General features: G+C 56.7%; 1 protein-coding gene across 2 annotated transcripts in view; it reads right to left on the bottom strand.

Moving 5' to 3' along the window:
- Positions 1-832: 832 nt before the first annotated feature.
- The window catches only part of Safb2 (scaffold attachment factor B2), a 33,074-nt gene continuing 15,634 nt past the window's right edge, over positions 833-18,272 (bottom strand). For both annotated transcript variants that reach the window (XM_026404350.2, XM_077796611.1), the window contains 12 exons: positions 15,151-15,300; positions 14,956-15,068; positions 12,310-12,440; positions 11,173-11,264; positions 8,370-8,506; positions 6,441-6,734; positions 5,529-5,669; positions 4,251-4,293; positions 3,278-3,408; positions 1,573-1,685; positions 1,428-1,494; positions 833-1,215 (listed from right to left, as the gene is read on the bottom strand). In XM_026404350.2, the coding sequence (XP_026260135.2) occupies positions 1,059-1,215; positions 1,428-1,494; positions 1,573-1,685; positions 3,278-3,408; positions 4,251-4,293; positions 5,529-5,669; positions 6,441-6,734; positions 8,370-8,506; positions 11,173-11,264; positions 12,310-12,440; positions 14,956-15,068; positions 15,151-15,300 (1,569 nt within the window). In that variant the 3' untranslated portion in view covers positions 833-1,058. The remainder of the gene's footprint in view (positions 1,216-1,427; positions 1,495-1,572; positions 1,686-3,277; positions 3,409-4,250; positions 4,294-5,528; positions 5,670-6,440; positions 6,735-8,369; positions 8,507-11,172; positions 11,265-12,309; positions 12,441-14,955; positions 15,069-15,150; positions 15,301-18,272) is intronic.

Genomic DNA, 18,272 nt, shown 5'->3' with positions numbered 1-18,272 from the left:
CTGCCTGCTCTCAGGGCAGGGACTCTGTACAGTGACTCCAGGGGCCACCGCTGTGGGGCTCGGGCCTTCCCTGCAGCAAGCTGGGCTCTCAAGATCTTTCAAAACCAGACCCCGGCAGGGACACAGGGACAACCTGCAGGGGTGTCTGGCCTGCGGGCGGCTGCCCTGGACCCAGAGGGGAGGCAAGCGTGCAAGCCCTGAGGTGTGCAGTCCCACCGCTGCCGGCCATCGCCCGCCCACAGGGCTTCCACCTCCCTGTCCAGCCCTGGGGGGAGCTGCGCCTGCAGAGACCTCCCGAGGGCCCTGGGCCTGGGCGGGTGAGATCCAGCAGGCAGCTGCCCTCTGGGGCCAGCCCGTGTCCACCAGGGGCTGCCCGAGCTGCGTCCCAGCCTTTCCGAGTGTCGTCGTCGTCGCTGGGATGGCAGGCAGCGCCCCTGCCCAGCACAGGTCCCATCAGCTGCACACGCAGGACCAGGGGGAGGAGGGTGCATTCCTCTCGCCCAGCCTCAGGCACCCTGCCACAGCCACCCTGGCCCCCACCTGGCAGAGGAAGAGACAGGCACAGTGACGAGGCCTGATGGGTGGCCCACGGAGCATCCCCAGTCCATGACAAATGACTCCGACCACAGCACTGCCACCTTCAAGGCCTGTGCCCTGGTAGGTGCCTGACTCCGGGCCCGTTTCTGCTTGGGCCGAGTGGGGACCCAGCCAGCCACTCCCTGGGCAGCTCTGAGGCTCAGGAAGGTGGTGGCGGACATGGTCACCGGCTGGTGAAGGGCCAGCAGCGTCCCAGCTGGGTGGACACAGCAAGGCACACGGTGCAGGAGTGCGAACCACAACGTTTATTTGGAAATGGAATGCTCGCGACAGGAACCTGGTCTACAAACGGCGGCGGGGCCAGAGCATGTTTATTAAAAAACAAAACAAAACAAAACAAAACAAAAAACAAACAAGAGTCCCCACAGTGTGGCCTACACCACGGCGGCAGGTCGGCTTCCGTCTCGAAGGTTCCAGTTCACGGGGCCTCCGCCTTCCGGCAGAGCCGCGGTGCGGGGGCTTCAGTAGCGTCGGGTGAAATGGGGGTACGGGTGGGGGTGGGGGTGAGGGTGTGGGACTCTGCTGGCCCGGTCCTGGTTGGCCACTCCGCCACCATCTAGTCCACCGCCAGGCACCACGTGACCTTGGGAATGTCCAGCATGTGTGAAGCCGCCTCGCCTAGAACAAAGCCAGAGGTCCCTGAAGCCCAGCTCCCTGCAGCCCGGCCAGCGATGAGACAAACTGTCACCCATGCTGCATTCTAGGTGACTGAGGGACATTTGCACTAGCTGCAAAGAGTTGCTTTTTGGTTTGTTTTCAAAGCATCCAACCCAGCAAAGTTGACCAAACACGCACAGAAGGGGAGTGAGCACAGCTGCCCTGCTCCTTACCCAGCCACGCCGCCTCGGCCTGCCACGTGCCCGGGTCCCGAAGCTCCAGACAGGCCCCTCTCAGCACCTGCAGGAGAGGACAGGCTGAGGACACCAGCACGTGGCCTCCGGCCCTGGGCCCCGCCGCGCCTCTCCTCCGGAGTACCTTGCCACCGCGTGTTCTCCCGGCCCACGGCGCTGGCGTCCACGGCACCCTGCCAGGCCCGGACCTGATGCTCCTCCAGTCGCGGGTTGTGCTCGGCCCAATCTCGTCCCCCCCTTTGCCAAAACAGAAAAGAGACACAGCTGTCCCGACACGTCTCCAGGCACTGAGAGGAGGCAAGTCCTGCGCCCCAGAGAGATGGGGGCAAATGACCACCGAGCACGGGTCTCCCCAAAGAGGACACTGCGGAAAGCCCGGGGAGGGTGCTCAGCAGGGAGCCACCAGGGACCTGCAGCTCAGCCACGAGAAGGGGAAGCGGACACGGGGCAGCCTGTCCGACAAACCTGGGGCCCCTCCAAAAGCTCCAATCCCCTGAACATTCCAAGGAAATCGACAGACACATTAAAATAGGTCAGAAGCCACACTCCAGAGTGTGTGCCACCAGCTAACCAGCGTCATTATAATGTCGTCATGTTCTTTTTTTTTGTACCAGGGATTGAACTCAGGGACACTCGACCACTGAGCCACATGCCCAGCGCCTCGCTGTTGCTGAGGCTGGCTTTGAACTCGTGATCCTCCTGCCTCAGCCTCTCCAGCCCCTGGGATGACAGGCGTGTGCCACCGCGCCCAGATGACCATGTTCTTAATTATTGTTATTACACAGCCATAAATTTATGCCACATACCACATTTAGGTTTTATAAACGTGTCCCACGTCTGGGATGAGGGAACAAAACAGGGTTCACACAGACCTGCCCCGTGAGCGGCAACGCCAGGCTCTGGCAGCCCCCGAGGGTGGAAGGCAGCGCTCCAACAGAAACACCCGCACCCACGCAGCAGCGTGAGCCACGGAGCCAAAAGGTGGGAAATGACCCAAATATCACGGTGCAGGGCGCGAGCCAGGCGCACTGTGCCTTACAGCGGGACACTGAGCCAGAGCAGGAGCCATCGGTGGAGGTGAAGAGCCAGACACGAGGCTGCTTGCCCACTCCCAATACCCCGAAAGCCACTGAGCGGCGCAGTGCCGGTGGGTGACTGCACGGCGTGTGAGCTGGACTTCAGCTTTAGGCAGAGACTGCGGGATCAACAGCCAGTGCGATGCCAATGTCCCAGCAACAGGGGTCACCAGGGGCTCCCGGGGCTTCCCAGCCTCGGGCTGTGTGAATACCCAGCTACTGCTGTGGGACGGTGGCCCTGGGCCAGCCGGGCTCAGGGGACCCAGGGAGTGAGGCCTCCATATGGCCCACCAGCCGCTGCCCACTGCGGTCTGGGCTGAGGACAGCTCTCCCACTTAAATGTCCCACAGGCGATGAAGTGACGCGGAGGCATCAAGCTCTAAGTAGGTCGCTGGGAAGAGAACATGTCCCACTAGTTCATCAGACTGTGGCTGCGATCTGCCACCTGCAGCGGGGTGGGAACTGCCGGTGTCCTTGAACACCAGGAACAGCTCAGCTCCAAGGAGAAGCAGAGTCCCCAGCAAAGGTGCATGGAGGGACAGGTGGCACAGGAGGAGCCCAGGCCACCCTGCCCCTTGCAGCAGGGCCCCACCTCACATAGGCCACAGAGACGGGAACAGCAGCCTGGGGACAGTGCCAGTCCGGGGCAGGGGTGGGCTGGCTGGGAACTGCGGGGCCACCGTGGACACCAAGCATCCTGCTGGGGCGGGAGGCCCAACCTCACAGACCTGAGCCACGGGGCCTGCCACTCACCTGGGGCCAGGCGGGAGGCCCCGGCCTTCGCTCATCCTCTTGTCAGAGCTGTAGCCCCCCCAGCCGTCGCGGGAGTCCCGGCCATGGCGCTCGGGGGGTCCTCCATGGCTGTGGCGGTCGTCTGAGTAGTGCTAGAGGCAAAGGGGGACAGGGGATGCTCTGCCGTGGCCGCCCCCTTCCGGGAGGGCCAGTCCACCTGTGGGCCCAGGGGAGCAGTGGGCAGCCAGGAGCAGGCTGGGGGCCAGGGCGTCGAGCTTCCCGAGGCCCTGCACCAGGGGACCCTTCGCCCCCAGAGTCCCCTCGTCATCCCCTCACAGCTCTGTCACCAGCCCACCTGAGCACCCCAGCACCCCAGCGCCTGACTGGCCTGGCTGAAGGGCCACTGATGACATCAGCCCTGAGGCCCCTCGCTGCCTGCCACCCGAGGCCGGTGCTGTACACGCAGACCACCCAGTGGCCCTGGCGAGCGATCCAGCACCACGTCTTCTCAGAGAACACACCTGCTTCAGACGCCCACCCCGCCCCTCAGCCGCACTCCTGTCCTCTGAGCACACACAGGGCCTGCACAGTGCCAGAGACTTAGGGCCACCTGCAAGGTCTTCACCCCAGTGTCAAGCACTGTAGCTGAGCCAGATGGCCCCCAAATGTGCTTAAGTGATGCCCCAGCCAGCTGTAGGCCGCCACCTGGGGTGTTCTAGGGCACCCACTGTGTCGGACACGAAGTTCCTATGCTGCTGAGGCTGGCCTCACACCTGGCCTCCTGAGGCACTGGGATGACAGGCCGGGCCACCGTGCATGACTCTAACCTGCAGCTGGAGCGCATGGAGACCACTTGGGAGAAGACCCCAAGCACGCGCTCTGCGAAGCGCTCCCAGAACTGCTGTTCCCATGAACCCCTGCCTGGTACAAGTCACCAGCCACAGGCCGGAGCACAGGCAGGCAGGACCCTGGTGCGGGCTCTGGCCCCACTCACCTGACCGTCTCGCTCTCCCATCACGGGCCTGGACCCCTCCCTCCTGCAAAAGGAACAGATCTCATTCAGTCGGCAGCTGGTGGGACGGACACTCTACCGGTCACCCTAGAGTCCTCCAACTAAGGCATGGGTGCCATGTCCCCACACGAGCACTGTCACTCCCTGGCCGGCTCAGCGGGTCCCTGGATGGTTGGAATAAAGATGTGACTGAATGCAAACCCTGAGAAGGAGCCTCAAAAGCAGACTCGCTGGAAGGCCTCACTGACCTGACAGCCTCAGGCAGTCCCCAGCGTCTCCTCTGACCCACGCCTGTGACTCAAGCCATCCGCCTGTGAATCAGACACCTGGCTCCCCCCAGCCCCCTGTTCTGACCCCTTCCATTTCCCAAGAGCTCCTGGGTGGTGATGTGGCTCTGCCCGCGCAGCCCAAGGGCAGAGAGACGTCAGGTGGGGCTCACCCGGAGAACCCCGGTCACCTTTCCTTGCAGTGCTGGAAACTTTAATAAGCTACATACACTCAGCCGGGCACAGTGGCACACACCGGTAATCCCAGTGGCTTGGGAGGCTGAGGCGCTAAGCAACTCAGTGAGACCCTGTCTCTAAATAAAATACAAAACAGGGCTGGGATGTGGCTCAGTGGTCGAGGGCCCCCCACCCCGAGTTTGATCCCTGGTACCAAATAAAACCCAAAACCCTACACATGCTGTCCTCCTCCTCCTAACAGGGACTAGCAAAAAAATGAAAACCAAAACCTGGCTAAAATCCCCACCCACACCACCAAGGGAGTAGGCCCGAGGCGTGCTGCGCGCTCAGGCGACGCTCTGCAGCCCACTGGCGTGGCAACCTCTGCTGGTCAGCCAGCCCCGAAGTCCCTTCTTCCCCCATTTACTCCCTGTGATGACCAGAAGGATGGGCCCTGTGCTCTGTGGCAGAGTGGTGACGGAAGAGACCCCAGGGAGCCGTCACCTCAGAACCTGGCGATGCTGCCAACCCCACCCTGACAGCTTGGCGCGAGGCCCAGAACGCTGCCTGGGCCAGACGTGTCCTCCCTGTACGGAGGGGACAGTGGATGTAACGAGCTCAGATGCCTTCCTGCTTGGCAAACTGAGGAAGCTCAAGTGACCACGACTCCAGCGACCTGCTGGAGCTGTGTGTGAGGGACCAGGCGGCCACCAAGACACTAGAGAACAAGACTCTGAGAGCAGGGGCGAGGACCCGTCCCTACACAGGACGGGAACACAGCTGACACCTGCCGCGGGCGCGGCTACAGACTGCTGACCTGTCAGCGGCGTGGTCCTGGTACTGGCCTCGGTCTCTGTGGTCAAAGTCATGGAAGCGATGATCCGGCCGGGGGAAGTCAGCGTGGTACCTGTCCTCCAAGGCCACACGCTTTCCTTCTGGCCAATAGGCATCATCTCTCCTGGTTTTATAAAAAGGACACCAATTTCACCGACGAAAGAGAATGAGGAAAAGGAGAAGGCCAAGGCAGGAGGAGCCCCCTCTCCAGACCCGCCATCCAGGCCGCCCGCAGGCTCATCTCTAACAGCCTGTCGTTACCGCTTTGATTTGATAAATTAAAAGCCCCCAAACTGCCAGGAGGCGAGCTGCTAACCACCCGGGGGAAGGACTGCTGGGAGCTAATTGTATCACAGGCTGTTAGGACCTTGATCCCCGCATGAGCTCAGACGCAAGTAAAATGAAATACGTGATCCTTCCAGAAGGGTGTTCCGGTTGCTGCGCTCTTACCTTCCATCTTCTACGGGAAACCAAACTCCCTCTGGGTTTTTTTTTTGAAAGCAAAGGAGTCAGATCGGGTGATAGTGAACTACATACAGAGCAGGAAGCATCCAATTATCTTCTTCCTGGCTCTTACCAGAAAAGGAGGCTCCTGGGGAGCAGGGTGATGGGTGACCCTCAATTAAGTGGCTCCAAGAAGCTGGAGACCAATAAACCTACTTTCTGGATGGGAAGGCAATTTCCTCTTCTGTGGAGCCTTCTCTGCCTGTTGGCAGACTGGCCCTGGCCAACCCTGGCCTGGCAGACGTGTGGTCACTCAGGGCCCACAACAAAAGCCCCCGAGGACAGACCCTGAGGGTCTCTGTAAAGCTAAACTGGGAAGAACAGGCTGCAGAGCCTGGGGTGGCCACCGGTGGAAGGGGACACTGGGGTGTGGGCGGCAGGCCTGGCTCACCGGCTGTCCAGGTCGTAGGGCCTCCGCAGGGCCGGGCGCCGCTCCTGCTCGTAGCGCAGCTGCTCTTGCTGGCGCCGCAGCTCCTCGCGCTCGCGGTGGATGCGCTCCTGCTCCTTCCTGCGCTCACGCTCCACCCGCATGCGCTCGCGCTCCAGCCGCTCCCGCTCCATGCGCTCCCGCTCTAGCCGCTGCCGCTGGCACTCCAGCTGCAGGCGCTCTCGCTGCAGCCGCGCCTTCTCCTTGCGCTCGTGGAAGGCCTCCAGCCGCTGCTCCCGCTCCCGTTGCTCGCGCTCCCTGCGGACAGGGACACCAAGTCCGCCTCAGCCTGAAGTAGGAACCACCCCAGCTGGCCCTCGCCCAGAAGCGCTGGGGTCAAGGCCAGCAAGACTGGGCTCAAATGCACCGAGGAAGCCAGCAGGACTACAGGAGCGCACCGCCACAGGCAGCAAGGCCTCCTGGCTGGACAGCGGCTGGGCTCGTGGGGAACCCTGGAGCAAAGCTGCACCTCGGGGAGCAGTGCCCATTCCTGTAATCCCAGCAGCTTGGGAGGCTGAGGCAGGAGGACCTCGAGTTCTAAGCAACTCAGTGAGACCCTGTCTCCAAGTAAAACATAAAAAGGACTGGGGAGGGGCTCAGTGGTCAAGCACCCCTGGGTTCAGCTCCTAGTGCCAAACAAACAAAACCCCAAATTCCCAAATATCCCCAAATCTACAACTTTCTGAGCACCAACCTGAAAAGTAGAAGATTCCACCCCAAGCTCATGTGAGGGGTCAGTCAAAAAGCTCTCAAAGTGGCATATAAAAGTACCCTCAGGCTGCACCCCAAGGTATCTCAGTAAGTTCATGTAAATACTTCAAAATCTGGAAAAATCCCAAACACATCTGGTCCCAAGCATTTGCAACCACCTCCCGAGGGGAGAAAGGCCCGATTCCTGTCTCAGGGCCACACTCCGAGGCCAGCAGCTGACCTGCGCCTCAGTCCCTGAGTCAAGCTCATTCAGGACTGTCAGCCTGGACGGGGACTGGAGAAACACAGGCTCAGGGCTGGGTGGAGTGGGGGCCCGTTGCAGACCCATGGCCAGGCTGCTGCGGGTCAGAGGGCCACTGCTCCTCATAATGACAAGGCCTGGGAAGGGTGGGCACCAAGAAATAAGAGGAAGCTCCCAGGGTGCCGGTCCCCAAGCCACTAGCGCAGAGGGCAGGAAGGCCCTCACTGCGGGACGCAGACGCAGCTCAGGGGGAACGTCCAAACACTGCAGCCCTTCTGGTCCCCTGAGCAGCATCTGAGAAGGGAACTCCGGGTCTCCCTTGTGAAGTGGCAGAAGGTCAAAGTGACAATGACAAGCCTACTTTAAAACTTTGTTGGCTGGGGTGGAGCTCAGGGGTACAGGGGTTGCCTGACAGGTGTGAAGCCCTGGGCTTGATCCCCAGTCCCACAAAGAGGCCCTGCTCTGACACCATCTCCTCAGCAAAGGGAGGAGTGCTGGAGACTTGGCTCGGGCTGCTGCAGCCTGAGGGCGCTCCTGAGGCAGACATTTCAGGAAGCTATGACGGTGGGCACCCTCTCTGGCACAGCTGAAACCAGGCCACAGAAAGGTGACCACTGACTTCTGGCTGCAGGCTTTGGTCTGATTTACAAAGAGGGTCCCGGCAGGAAGGACCAAGACCCCCACCCCGACTGAGAGATCCAAGTTACCGAGGGTGATCTGTCCTACAAGGGCCAAGGTCCAGCTGCACCAGGGGAAACACTGGGCAAAACTGGGCTTCAAGGACTTTCGTGCCACTTGTCACTGTGAACTGGTGCTCAGCCTTGCCTCCTGGATCTGAGCAAACCCAGGAACAGCCAGATGACTTGCTCTACGGGGGCAGCAGGGAGAAAGGCGACCACCCCAGAGAAGCCACCAACCCAGCGCCGCGACCGCGCCCTCACCGGCGCCTCTCCGTCTCCCGGATCTCGCGCTCCCGCTGTCTCTGGCGCTCTCGCTCCCGCTGCTCTTTGATTTTATCGAAGGACAAGATGTCTCTCTTCTCTTTGCTTTCCGACTTGCGGTCCTGACTCTTGGAGCTCTGTTTGCCAAAAGGGACGTATCAAATTTAGTCAGAAAAGTGACTGCAGGCAGAGGAGCTAGAGGAACTCTCTAAAAAATCTAGGGTAGTGAAAGTTTTTGCCACGAGGAGATGGGAAGCGCCGGAGGAGACAGGCTCAGCCTGGCGTGAGCACGGCACGATGGAGATCACGCACCAAGACACCACACGACACCCCAAAGGCACAGACAAGTCCTCGTGTCCCAGCTAAAACACTGAATTTAACAAACTCTTAAAAAAAGTGACTGTCGCACACACAATGGGAGTGGGAGATACATATCTGGGTTAGACTAAGATTCTTTCGTCCCACGTGGTTTACTTGGAAAGCAGTGGTCTCCGAACCGGAGGCCTGGGCACAGGCTGCCTCACTCCAAGTCTGAGTTTTGCTGCTTAAGCCAGAAGCTTGCTTTCAATTGTTGAAGGGCATTAACAGAAGAGAAAAGTTGGCTGAAACCTCAGAAATCCCGCAGGGAGCTTTCCTGGCGGAGTAGAGCCCAGCACTCACCATCCAGAGCAAAACCAGGCCTCCCAGGGCCACGGGCCAGGCCAGGTGAGGCCAAGCGTGGCCACGGGCCTCAGTGGGTTCAGTGAAACCAGCTGCTGGCTCAGCTGGGTGACTGACCGCCCACTTCCCTCTCCTCCCAGCCCAGCCAGCCATACAGGACAGGCTGTGGGAGGCCGCATGGGACAGCGCCCCTGGGGAGGCACAAGGTGCCCGTGGCCAATGCCTAGGACGCCATGTTCCTGGGACGAAATGAAATTTTGATGTTTGACCCCCGTTTCTGAGACCTTCGAGGCCTCTCCCATCCTGGCCACTTGTCACTGTCCCTGGAGGCTATGGAGCAACACAGAACCCGGGGCTTCCTGCCGACAGACTCACATCTCCAGGGTGGGGGCCTGGGCGACTGTATTTTAAAAATGTCCCTGAATGATTTCACGAGCTCACGTGGGGAGGGAGAAAGACAATAAAGACGGGCAACGGTGAAAGCCAGTCATTGCACCAGTCAGGAAAGAAGGGTGGAAGAGGACGGGGAGAGACACAGAGGACAGCCTCGTTACAAGGACAAACCCAGACGCTCTGGGCCTGAGATGAGCCCACAGCTCGCAAGGTCACTCGCCCTGCAGCTGTAGTGAGGGCCACACCGCAGGGAGGTGCCTGCAGAGGGCTGGGGGTCACAGGCACTTGGAGGTGCATGATCCACTGCCAGCCAATCATCTCCATTCTGAGCAGCACTTATTTCAAAATAAATGTGCTTTTAAAAGAAAAATGACTGCATGCCTTAGCTTTTGAAGATTTTCAAGTGACATTACGTGCACAACTAAGGCAACCAGCCGCCATTCCCTGCAGGGGCTGACCGGTGTTGAGAGCCAGAAGTAATGGTTGAGAGGCGAGCCATTAAGATGATGCTGGATTGATTCAACTGTATATTAGACCTTTACTGTCCGGTAATAGGATGGCTCTTGCTGCCTCGGGCGCCCCCTACTTCGGAGTTCCCCTTGAGTTCTCGCGGGGTTCCGAGAGTGAGTGCGTGTGCAGCCCAGGGGAGAGAGTGCCAGTGGTGTGTGGTGTGTTCCTGGAGGACCCGCGTGGGTGGCGTTCGGGAGAGTTCCGGGGGAGTGTGCGTGGAATGCTGTGGGAGTTCGGAAATAAAGTTTGTTCCTGCTTGAGTGGCTGGTGATTTGTGCCCAGCTAGACTGTGGCAGACCGGGTCCCGTGGCGTCCGCATGCTGCAGGTGTGCTACGTGCGTGAGGCGGGCGGGCTCGCACCCACACAGCGGCTTCCGCTGGCCCACTGCATCCCCCTGCGCCAGCTGGACGCTCCCATCACACGTGCTGTCTCTAGGGAGTGTTTTCGCCCTGGGTCATCCGGGTGGTAAGACTATGGGTCGTTTTTCCCTTCGTACGTCTCTGCAGTTTACAATTTTCCTGGAGCCCACGTGACAAGCGAGCACTGATGCTTACTAGGATTGGAACGTTCCTTTCGCTTCCTTTGCGCAGTGCTGAGTCGCAGTGCAGGACACCTGGTCCACGCAGGGCACGGGCTCCACTAGGGAGCCACGCCCCAGCCCTCGTGTCATTTTTAAACGCAGTCTGGCCACCCTCTGCCCCCACGTTCTCAGTGGACCCTAGACTCGGCGCTCACTGCCGGAGCCCTGCCCCCTGCCCCCCATAGCGGAGCAGCAGGCCCTGCAGTGAGGTCTTCTCAAGTGGACAAAACCTAGAGGAAGCCCCTGCCTCGCCAGCGCCTTCGCCGACAACCCGAGGTGCTCAGCTGGAGGCGGGCTCCGCTTTTCTTCTGGTCGATTTAACACGAGACTAGAAGTCGACTCAGGATCACTGATAACTGCTGCTCAGAACTCCGGGGTCGGCCTGCCTTCCAACGCCAGCTGGGCCCCTACCCTCCCGCCCAGGAGAGGCCCCGACACGAGCCACGGCGCTCAGCATTCTCAGGAAAGCAAATACGGGGAAGCGACGTTTTAGGATGTGACAATGGATCTTGCATGTGCCCAATCTCAGCAGTTGATGGACCCGGCTCCTGAGTGCATCAGCGGTTTTGAAAGTTGAAAGGGAAGCAACGCTGCTTTGCCAGTGTTGAGGCCCAGAGAGCAGCAGCCCGTGCCAACCCAGAGGCAGAGGCCGTACTCACCCTCTCCTTGGACCTGCTTGTGGTCTTCACACTGATGACGGGCTCTCCTTTGGACTTATCCATCACGACTGTCCGTTCCATTCCTCGGCTTCCTTCAGGAGAAAAACAGCAACCTGTCAGGACACGCCACCGCTCGGCTTCACAGGGTCTCAGCCAAGCGACAGTCCTGCTGCAGAATTCCTTCACCCCTTGCCAAGCCCCCAGAGCCACATCTTCACCCTCCTACACGCCCCACAGCTCTGCGGAGCCTGGCCCTGTGCTCTGCACCAGCCACTGCTGTCCCCGAGGGAGTGCCCCGCCAGGTGGGCGGGCTCCCTCACTCCTCCCAGGCAGGAAGGCTTCCAGAGCAAGGTCCTGCAGTGAGATGGCCACCTCTGACTGTAGAAGCGACGCCTTACTGGAGGAGACTTACACACTGGGGGAACATTCAAGAGACACGTTCCGAGATGAGGCTGCTGGTCCCGACCCCGACTCTGGAGCGCTAAGCCCAGTGCTCCAGCGGGTCGGGCTGTGTCTCTGATGCTTGTTGGGGGTTTACTTTTTGTCACAAAACAAGCTCAGAGTATCACACAACGCAGTGATGCAGGGTGTGACAACTTCCATAAAATGACAACAGAAACAGCACCTTCGAGGACAACTACCTCAATGCGCGCAGATGTCCTGAGGTTTTAGTTATTCTCTACTTGGGGGACACGTCACCCAGGTTAGCCAGACTCCTGCTCTCAAAGGTCCCAAACTGTCCTGCCGCCTCAGCCTCTGGAGTACCTGGGACTAAGGCGCACACCCGCGCACCCTGCCGCTCTTCTCTGCCTCTCACTCTGCCTGGCTTTGACCAATGCAGGAAACTGCGCCACACACTCACAGCCGGTTGCAGGAGCCAGGAGAACTCCTCCTGCGAGCCCCCGCCATGTTCTGCCCGAGACTCAGGGCAGCCGTCTACTCACTCCAACCTGTGCTCAGCCTCAGGTCCCTGGACTTGGCCGTGGTTCAGAAACCAGAACTGCCTTCCCGAGGCTGCTCTTAGCAGTTCCCGTTAAGAGCAAAACTCGGCCACAGGGACTCGGGACTTCTCTGCCCCCCACACCCAGGTCCTCCTCAGGCTGCCCCCGTCACAAACACTGAAAAGATGCCAGTCACCTGACTTGGTGACTCTAGACCGATTTGTTGGTGCTGGTTTAGGCTCATCTTGGTCTTTTTCTTCCTTTTTAATGTCTTCAGGCTTCTTTTCCTCCTTTTTCTCAATCTTCTCTTCCTTCTTGATTACGGTTCTATTTAAAAACATGGTTATCAACCTTGAGCACCAAGACTCCAACAGGAGCAGCCCCTCACCCCCAGCTTCATCCCTGACAGCGAGCGCGCAGTGAGGAAAGGACTGGAAACCAGTGATAACGCTCTTTGGACCCAGCCCCGGGTCCCACTTCAATTATCCACTGCCTCTATGGAGACTGGGGGGGGAGGGGGACGGGGACGTTTCTCCAAACACGAGATGTGCTGGCATCAGACAGACGTGCAAGTGCAGCTGCGGAACTCTCCAACTTCCTGAGAACACTTCGCCCAGACACGAGGCGTTCTTTGCACATGATGGAACACACGAGGACCCACTGCCTAGGGCCAGAGCCGCTCCCCCACACCAAGACCCAGACGGGAGGGCTCCGTGTACTTCTGGAGAGTTAAAATGGCACCCCAGGTGTCAATCAATGTGACTGCACCACATCAGAAGCATTTTGTGCTGTGAAGGAGCCACCTAGCCACCAACCGGTCTACAGCACAGGGAGATTCTAGCTCAGGGGGTTGAAAAGCACCATTACCAAGTGCCAACCACAGGCGGGTCCAGGCAGGAAAGCCAACCGACCCTGCTCCTGCCCCACTCTGTCTCCTAACTCCTGTAGCACAGAGCGACCTTATAATATTCATTTTAAATAACACTAACACGATGAAAACTGGTATGTACCAGGACTACTGTAAACGGCTTGCTGACACACTGCTCCTGTTTGGAAAAAATCTCACACAGATTCAGCTGAAGTGATGTGAACTGCTCCATCGTCTCCCTGCCTCCATCCGACTCTACTGTCACCCACCTTGTGTGGGTGCGGGTACAGAAGTTCCATCAGGTTCTGGGGCCTGGCATAAAGGAGGCTGTGTCCAGCAACCTGGCCCCGGCCTGCTCTGAGGACGGCCTGTGTGGACACATAGATCTGTCCAACTGCTGTCAGCACTCCACAGCGGTTTCCTGGGGCCTTCTGACGGACAGAGGTCACTCTACACAACTGCCCGGAAGCCACGGGGAATCCCGAGGGGCCTCCTCTGCCCCCACTTTCTTTGCACCTCCAGGGTACTGCCTAGACACCAAGGGACAGGCCGGCCACACCAAGCCAGTCAAGGGACACGCAGTGAATATGAGGCCCTGGGTGGAAGGACCCCTCTGAGGTGCCCAGGCTCTCCAAACCAACCACACAACACCACGTCCAAGACTAGATGCGTCTTTGCAGAGTCTATTTCCCTGGGTCGACTACTCAACCTCCAGAATCTTAAGACAAAACGCAAGGTCAACAAAGGTGTTTGAACAAAACAACAACAACAACAACAAAAAACACCACCTCCTGGCCGAACATTTGGAAGCAGTTTAGTTTTAAGCACCATGAGCCCACCTCCCAGTTACAGCCACAGGGCTGAGGCAGCCTCACACACAGCACTGAATCCCTGCTGGCTGTGTGACCCCCTCTCCCAGCCTGCTTCCTCTTCTCTCCAGGGCACCGGCCTCACACAGCTCCGGCACTCCAGCCCAGCACGGGGCCCAAACCTGCGAGCCAGTGGTCTTCACCTTCCTTTCCCTACCAACACGTCACCATGGGACGCAGGTTATGAATGACATGTGCCCGGACACCAAGAACTCTCAACAGTCCTGTCCCAGCTCAACCCGTCTCAAGCATTCGATGGAGAACAGGGACATGGTCCCTCCACGCATCCTGCCTCTTGAAAAGCGAGATGGGTGGATCTGTAGCAGAGGGCTCCTCGTGTAAAGCAGAGTGGACCTGGCCACAGAAGCAAGTCATGACAAGACAGATGGACACACACTGGGCTTTGAGACGGTGCCACTACCAGACAAGTCACCAAGGCTAACCGACTGCAAAGACAAGCCCTGACCCTGATAGCATAGGAACGGGCCGTGCTTGCTTTCAAAGATTGGGGTCTATTTCTATCTTTATTAAAAATATAAATCACTTCTTTTTATGGAAAGTGCCACAGACCCTTGGCTTCTCCACTGCTGTGCCAAGGTGCCCCAGGGCACCACAGTAAGCTCACAGCACGCTCTGGTATACTTTTGATTCTGACATGAACAGTAATCTCTGGCTTCTGCCAGGCCCGGCACAAACTTCCAGCTCAAGGTCGCTCCCTGCAATGCAGGAGCACGCTGAATTCCTTTGGATGGTGTTTTATCTTGGAAAAATTGGGTTTTTGATAGTTTCCCTGCTTAAAAAAGGCTGCATGAAAATCTACGTTGATGAAAAATGCCTCTAAGCCTGGAGAACCTTAGGAAGAAACAGAGACCAGAGCACTTCAGACTATGTGCAAGATTGCTTTCAAAGTCCCCCGAGTCGTCGGGACACAGGTGAGGACCACCTGACCCGCGTCTGTGGGCAGCCAGATCAGGCAGTGCACCAAGGGCGAGTGCGGGCTGCACTGGGGGCACAAAGGAGATGCTGCTCTCCTCGTGAGGCCCACCCAGGGCCACCCGGCCTCCTCCCAGGAATCCCAAGGGAAAGATGTGTAAAATCACTTCACTTTTCCATCTTGATCTCCACAGAATGGTGCCTGTCGACGCCGGGAGGCTTCTCCTTCTTCACCTCACACTCTCTCCGCTCTGACGGCTTCTTCCCGGCAGGCTCGTTTTTGGCCTAAAACAGAACATGGGCAGAAATGACCCCTAGCAGGTCTCGGCGCCTGTGAGCCTCAGTCAACGCTGACAAGAAGCCTCACCCTCTCCACGGAGATCATTCTCCCGTGCAGTTCGGTTCTGTGCAGATGGCTGATACACTTGGTCGCCTCGTCGGACGTCGACATGGTGACAAATCCATAGCATCGAGCCCCAGGACTGCGGGCATTGGTCACCACTTTGGCCCCCACAACCTTTAAGACAAAGAGCACTCTTGCTCTCAGATCACTGTGCAACTTGTGACATTACCAGCACTTAACAGATAACCAGATCATGGCCCACGAATTATGAGTTCTGCACAACCGTTACTGGCTCTCATGAATCCTGGTCGACCAAAATACGGCTCTTTTAACAGGAATCAGCTCTCCGAAAGACACAGGCATGCAACACCGTCCACCTTTAGCACTCACTACCTGGTAAGTAACCAGAAATGGGGTTGTTTCATCCACTGTACCCACGGATGGCCGAGGGGCTATCTACTCAGATATGTACCCACCCACGCCAAGGAAGGCTGGGGGCAGTGCTGACCAGCATGGCTTCACTGCTTGCAGCAAAGTGCTGCGCTGCTGTCTGAAAGGACTGAACACTGGTGGGAAGGTGGACACAGTAGTTTTCAGACCCTGGACCCCAGGCTGCCCAGGACAGTGATCCTGAGGATGGTCCTGCGACTGCCCTGGTTACTGCCGAGTCTCCAGGTCACAGACAGGGAGGAGAAACTAAGGCAGATGTCAAATGAGTTGAGACCGACCTGAGATGCTGAGGTCAAGGCAGAGAGAAGTCATTACACAGAGAGATTACTGGACGGCAGGAGAGCGCAGCACATGAGACCTCCAGAGACCTGCAGAGGCCTTCTTCTGACCAGGGCACACGGTGAGGACACCAAAGGCTGGGTCACTCAGATCCAAAATGGTTCAGGCTCTGTCCAGGAACCCGAGGGGAAAAGCTGCTCACTCGTGGGGCACCAGGCAGAGGCCTCAAGGGATGCTGTGCCAGCAGTGGGACAAATCAGCCCCATGAAAGACCACCCTAGCCCTGGCCAGGTCACCTGCTGTGGCGGGGGGGGGGGGGGGGGCCAGACCTGAGAGGCGAGGATCAGTGGACAGGATTAACAGTTACTTTAGCTCCACCCTGACCTTCAAGAAGGTGGAGGAGGCCAAGCACATCAGGCCCACACCCACAGAGACCCCAACCAAACTCCTGGAGATGAGGGGACCCCAGACAGACACCATGTAAGAAAAAAATCAGGGAACCTCAAGAGACAGAAGAGAAACCACTAAAGACGAGAAAAAAAAAAAAAAAAAGATTAGGAGAAAAAACCAAACTCAAATATCAGTGAGCTGACAGCTCAGGAGTCCCCAAAGAAAGGATGACCAACAACTGAAGCACAACACACCGTCACCAAACTGTCCCAAACCAGGCTGAGGTTTAGGTGTCTTTAAAGCTGCGAGCGAGAAAAGACAGACTGTACTTAAGATCACCCCAGACACCACGGCCTGTCATCCCAGCAGCTCGAAGGTCAGGAGGCTGAGGCAGGAGGACCCCAAGTTCAAGGCAAGCCTCAGCAACTTAGCAAGGCCCTAAGCAACTCAGTGAGACCCTGTCTCTAATAAAATATGTTTTTTTTTTTAAATGTAGATACTCTAGTTGTTTGATTTTGGTATACACTTATTTTCTTTTTCTTAACATTTATTTATTTTTTAGTTTTCGGCGCACACAGCATCTTTTTATGTGGTGCTGAGGATCGAACCCAGGCTGCCCGCATGCCAGGCGAACGCGCTACCCCTTGAGCCACATCCCCAGCCCTAAAATATGTTTTTAAAAGGGCTGGGAATGTCGCTCAGTGGTTAAGCGCCCCTTAACTCAATACCTGGTACCAAAAAAAAAAAAAAAAAAAAAAAAAAAAAAGAAAGAAAAGAAAGATTAAGAATTCTTACCCAGGAAAATATAATTCAAAATGGAGGTGAACGAAGACTTCACATGTACAGACGCTACAGGCATCCACACCAGAGCCCCACACTGAAAGTGATCTCAACAGGGACCGGACCCAGCAAACAGGAACAAAGGCTTGACTCAGTAATCATATTCTGTTCTTATTTACAAGCCTCTTTAAAATTAACTGTTTAACCCGGGGGAAGCCACAGATCAAAGGAACTTTCCTCCACATCACCAAGGCCATTTATGGGGCTGGGGTCGTAGCTCAGTGGCAGAGCGATTGTCTAGCACACGAGGCACTGGGTTCCATCCTCAGCACCACATAAAAATATTGTATCCACTTTAAAAAAACTAAAAAATAAATATTAAAAAAATAAGTAATCAAAAAAATTAATAAATAAATAAATACATAAACAAAGGTATTGTATTCTACTACAACTCAAAAAATTTCATCTAAAACCAGGACCAAGTCAGGGCTGTCCACTCTCATAACTCCTATTCAATGCAGTCCTCAAAACAACAGCCAGAGTGATCAGACAATAAAAGGGTACAAACAGGAAGCCAAACTATCTCTGTTTGCCAACAATAAGATCCTATACCTAGAAGACCCAAGAAACTGCCCCAGAAGCTTATAAAGTAGTTCAGCAAAGTAGAAGACCAATACCCATAAATCAACGGCTTTCCTACACTTAACAGGGATTCAGCCGAAGAAGAAATCAGAAAACCACAACGTTAACAATGGCCACATTACCAAAAGCGCCATACAGATAAAATGCTATCCCCATCAAACCACCAATGACATTCTTCAGAGATTTAGGGAAAACAATCCTTAAATTCATTTGTAAGAATTATGGGAGACCCAGAGTAGCCAGACCCAAGAAAAGTGAAGCAGGAAACTTACAATACCTGACCTAAAATTATACTGCAGAGCGGTGTCACGGAGGCCAACAGCACAGAAGACACAAGAATAGATCCTCGAACCTAGAGGCATCTGATAGGTAACAAATGTTCCAAAAAGGTATCTTTAAGATAGTAGCATTTTTAATAAATGGTGCTATGAAACTGGTTAGCTTTGTGTAGAAAAATGAAATTAGACTCCTCTTTTTCACCCTTCACAATGGATAAAAGACAGGAATTTGACCACAAATTTTACAGGTGCTACTCCACCACACAGGTGCGGGAACCAACTTCCTGAACGAGACCCCAAAGCACATTTAATAAATCACGAATTAAT

Source organism: Urocitellus parryii, chromosome 3, assembly GCF_045843805.1.
Source record: "Urocitellus parryii isolate mUroPar1 chromosome 3, mUroPar1.hap1, whole genome shotgun sequence".
Lineage (NCBI taxonomy): Eukaryota > Metazoa > Chordata > Mammalia > Rodentia > Sciuridae > Urocitellus > Urocitellus parryii.
This window is presented reverse-complemented; position numbering and strand designations above follow the sequence as displayed.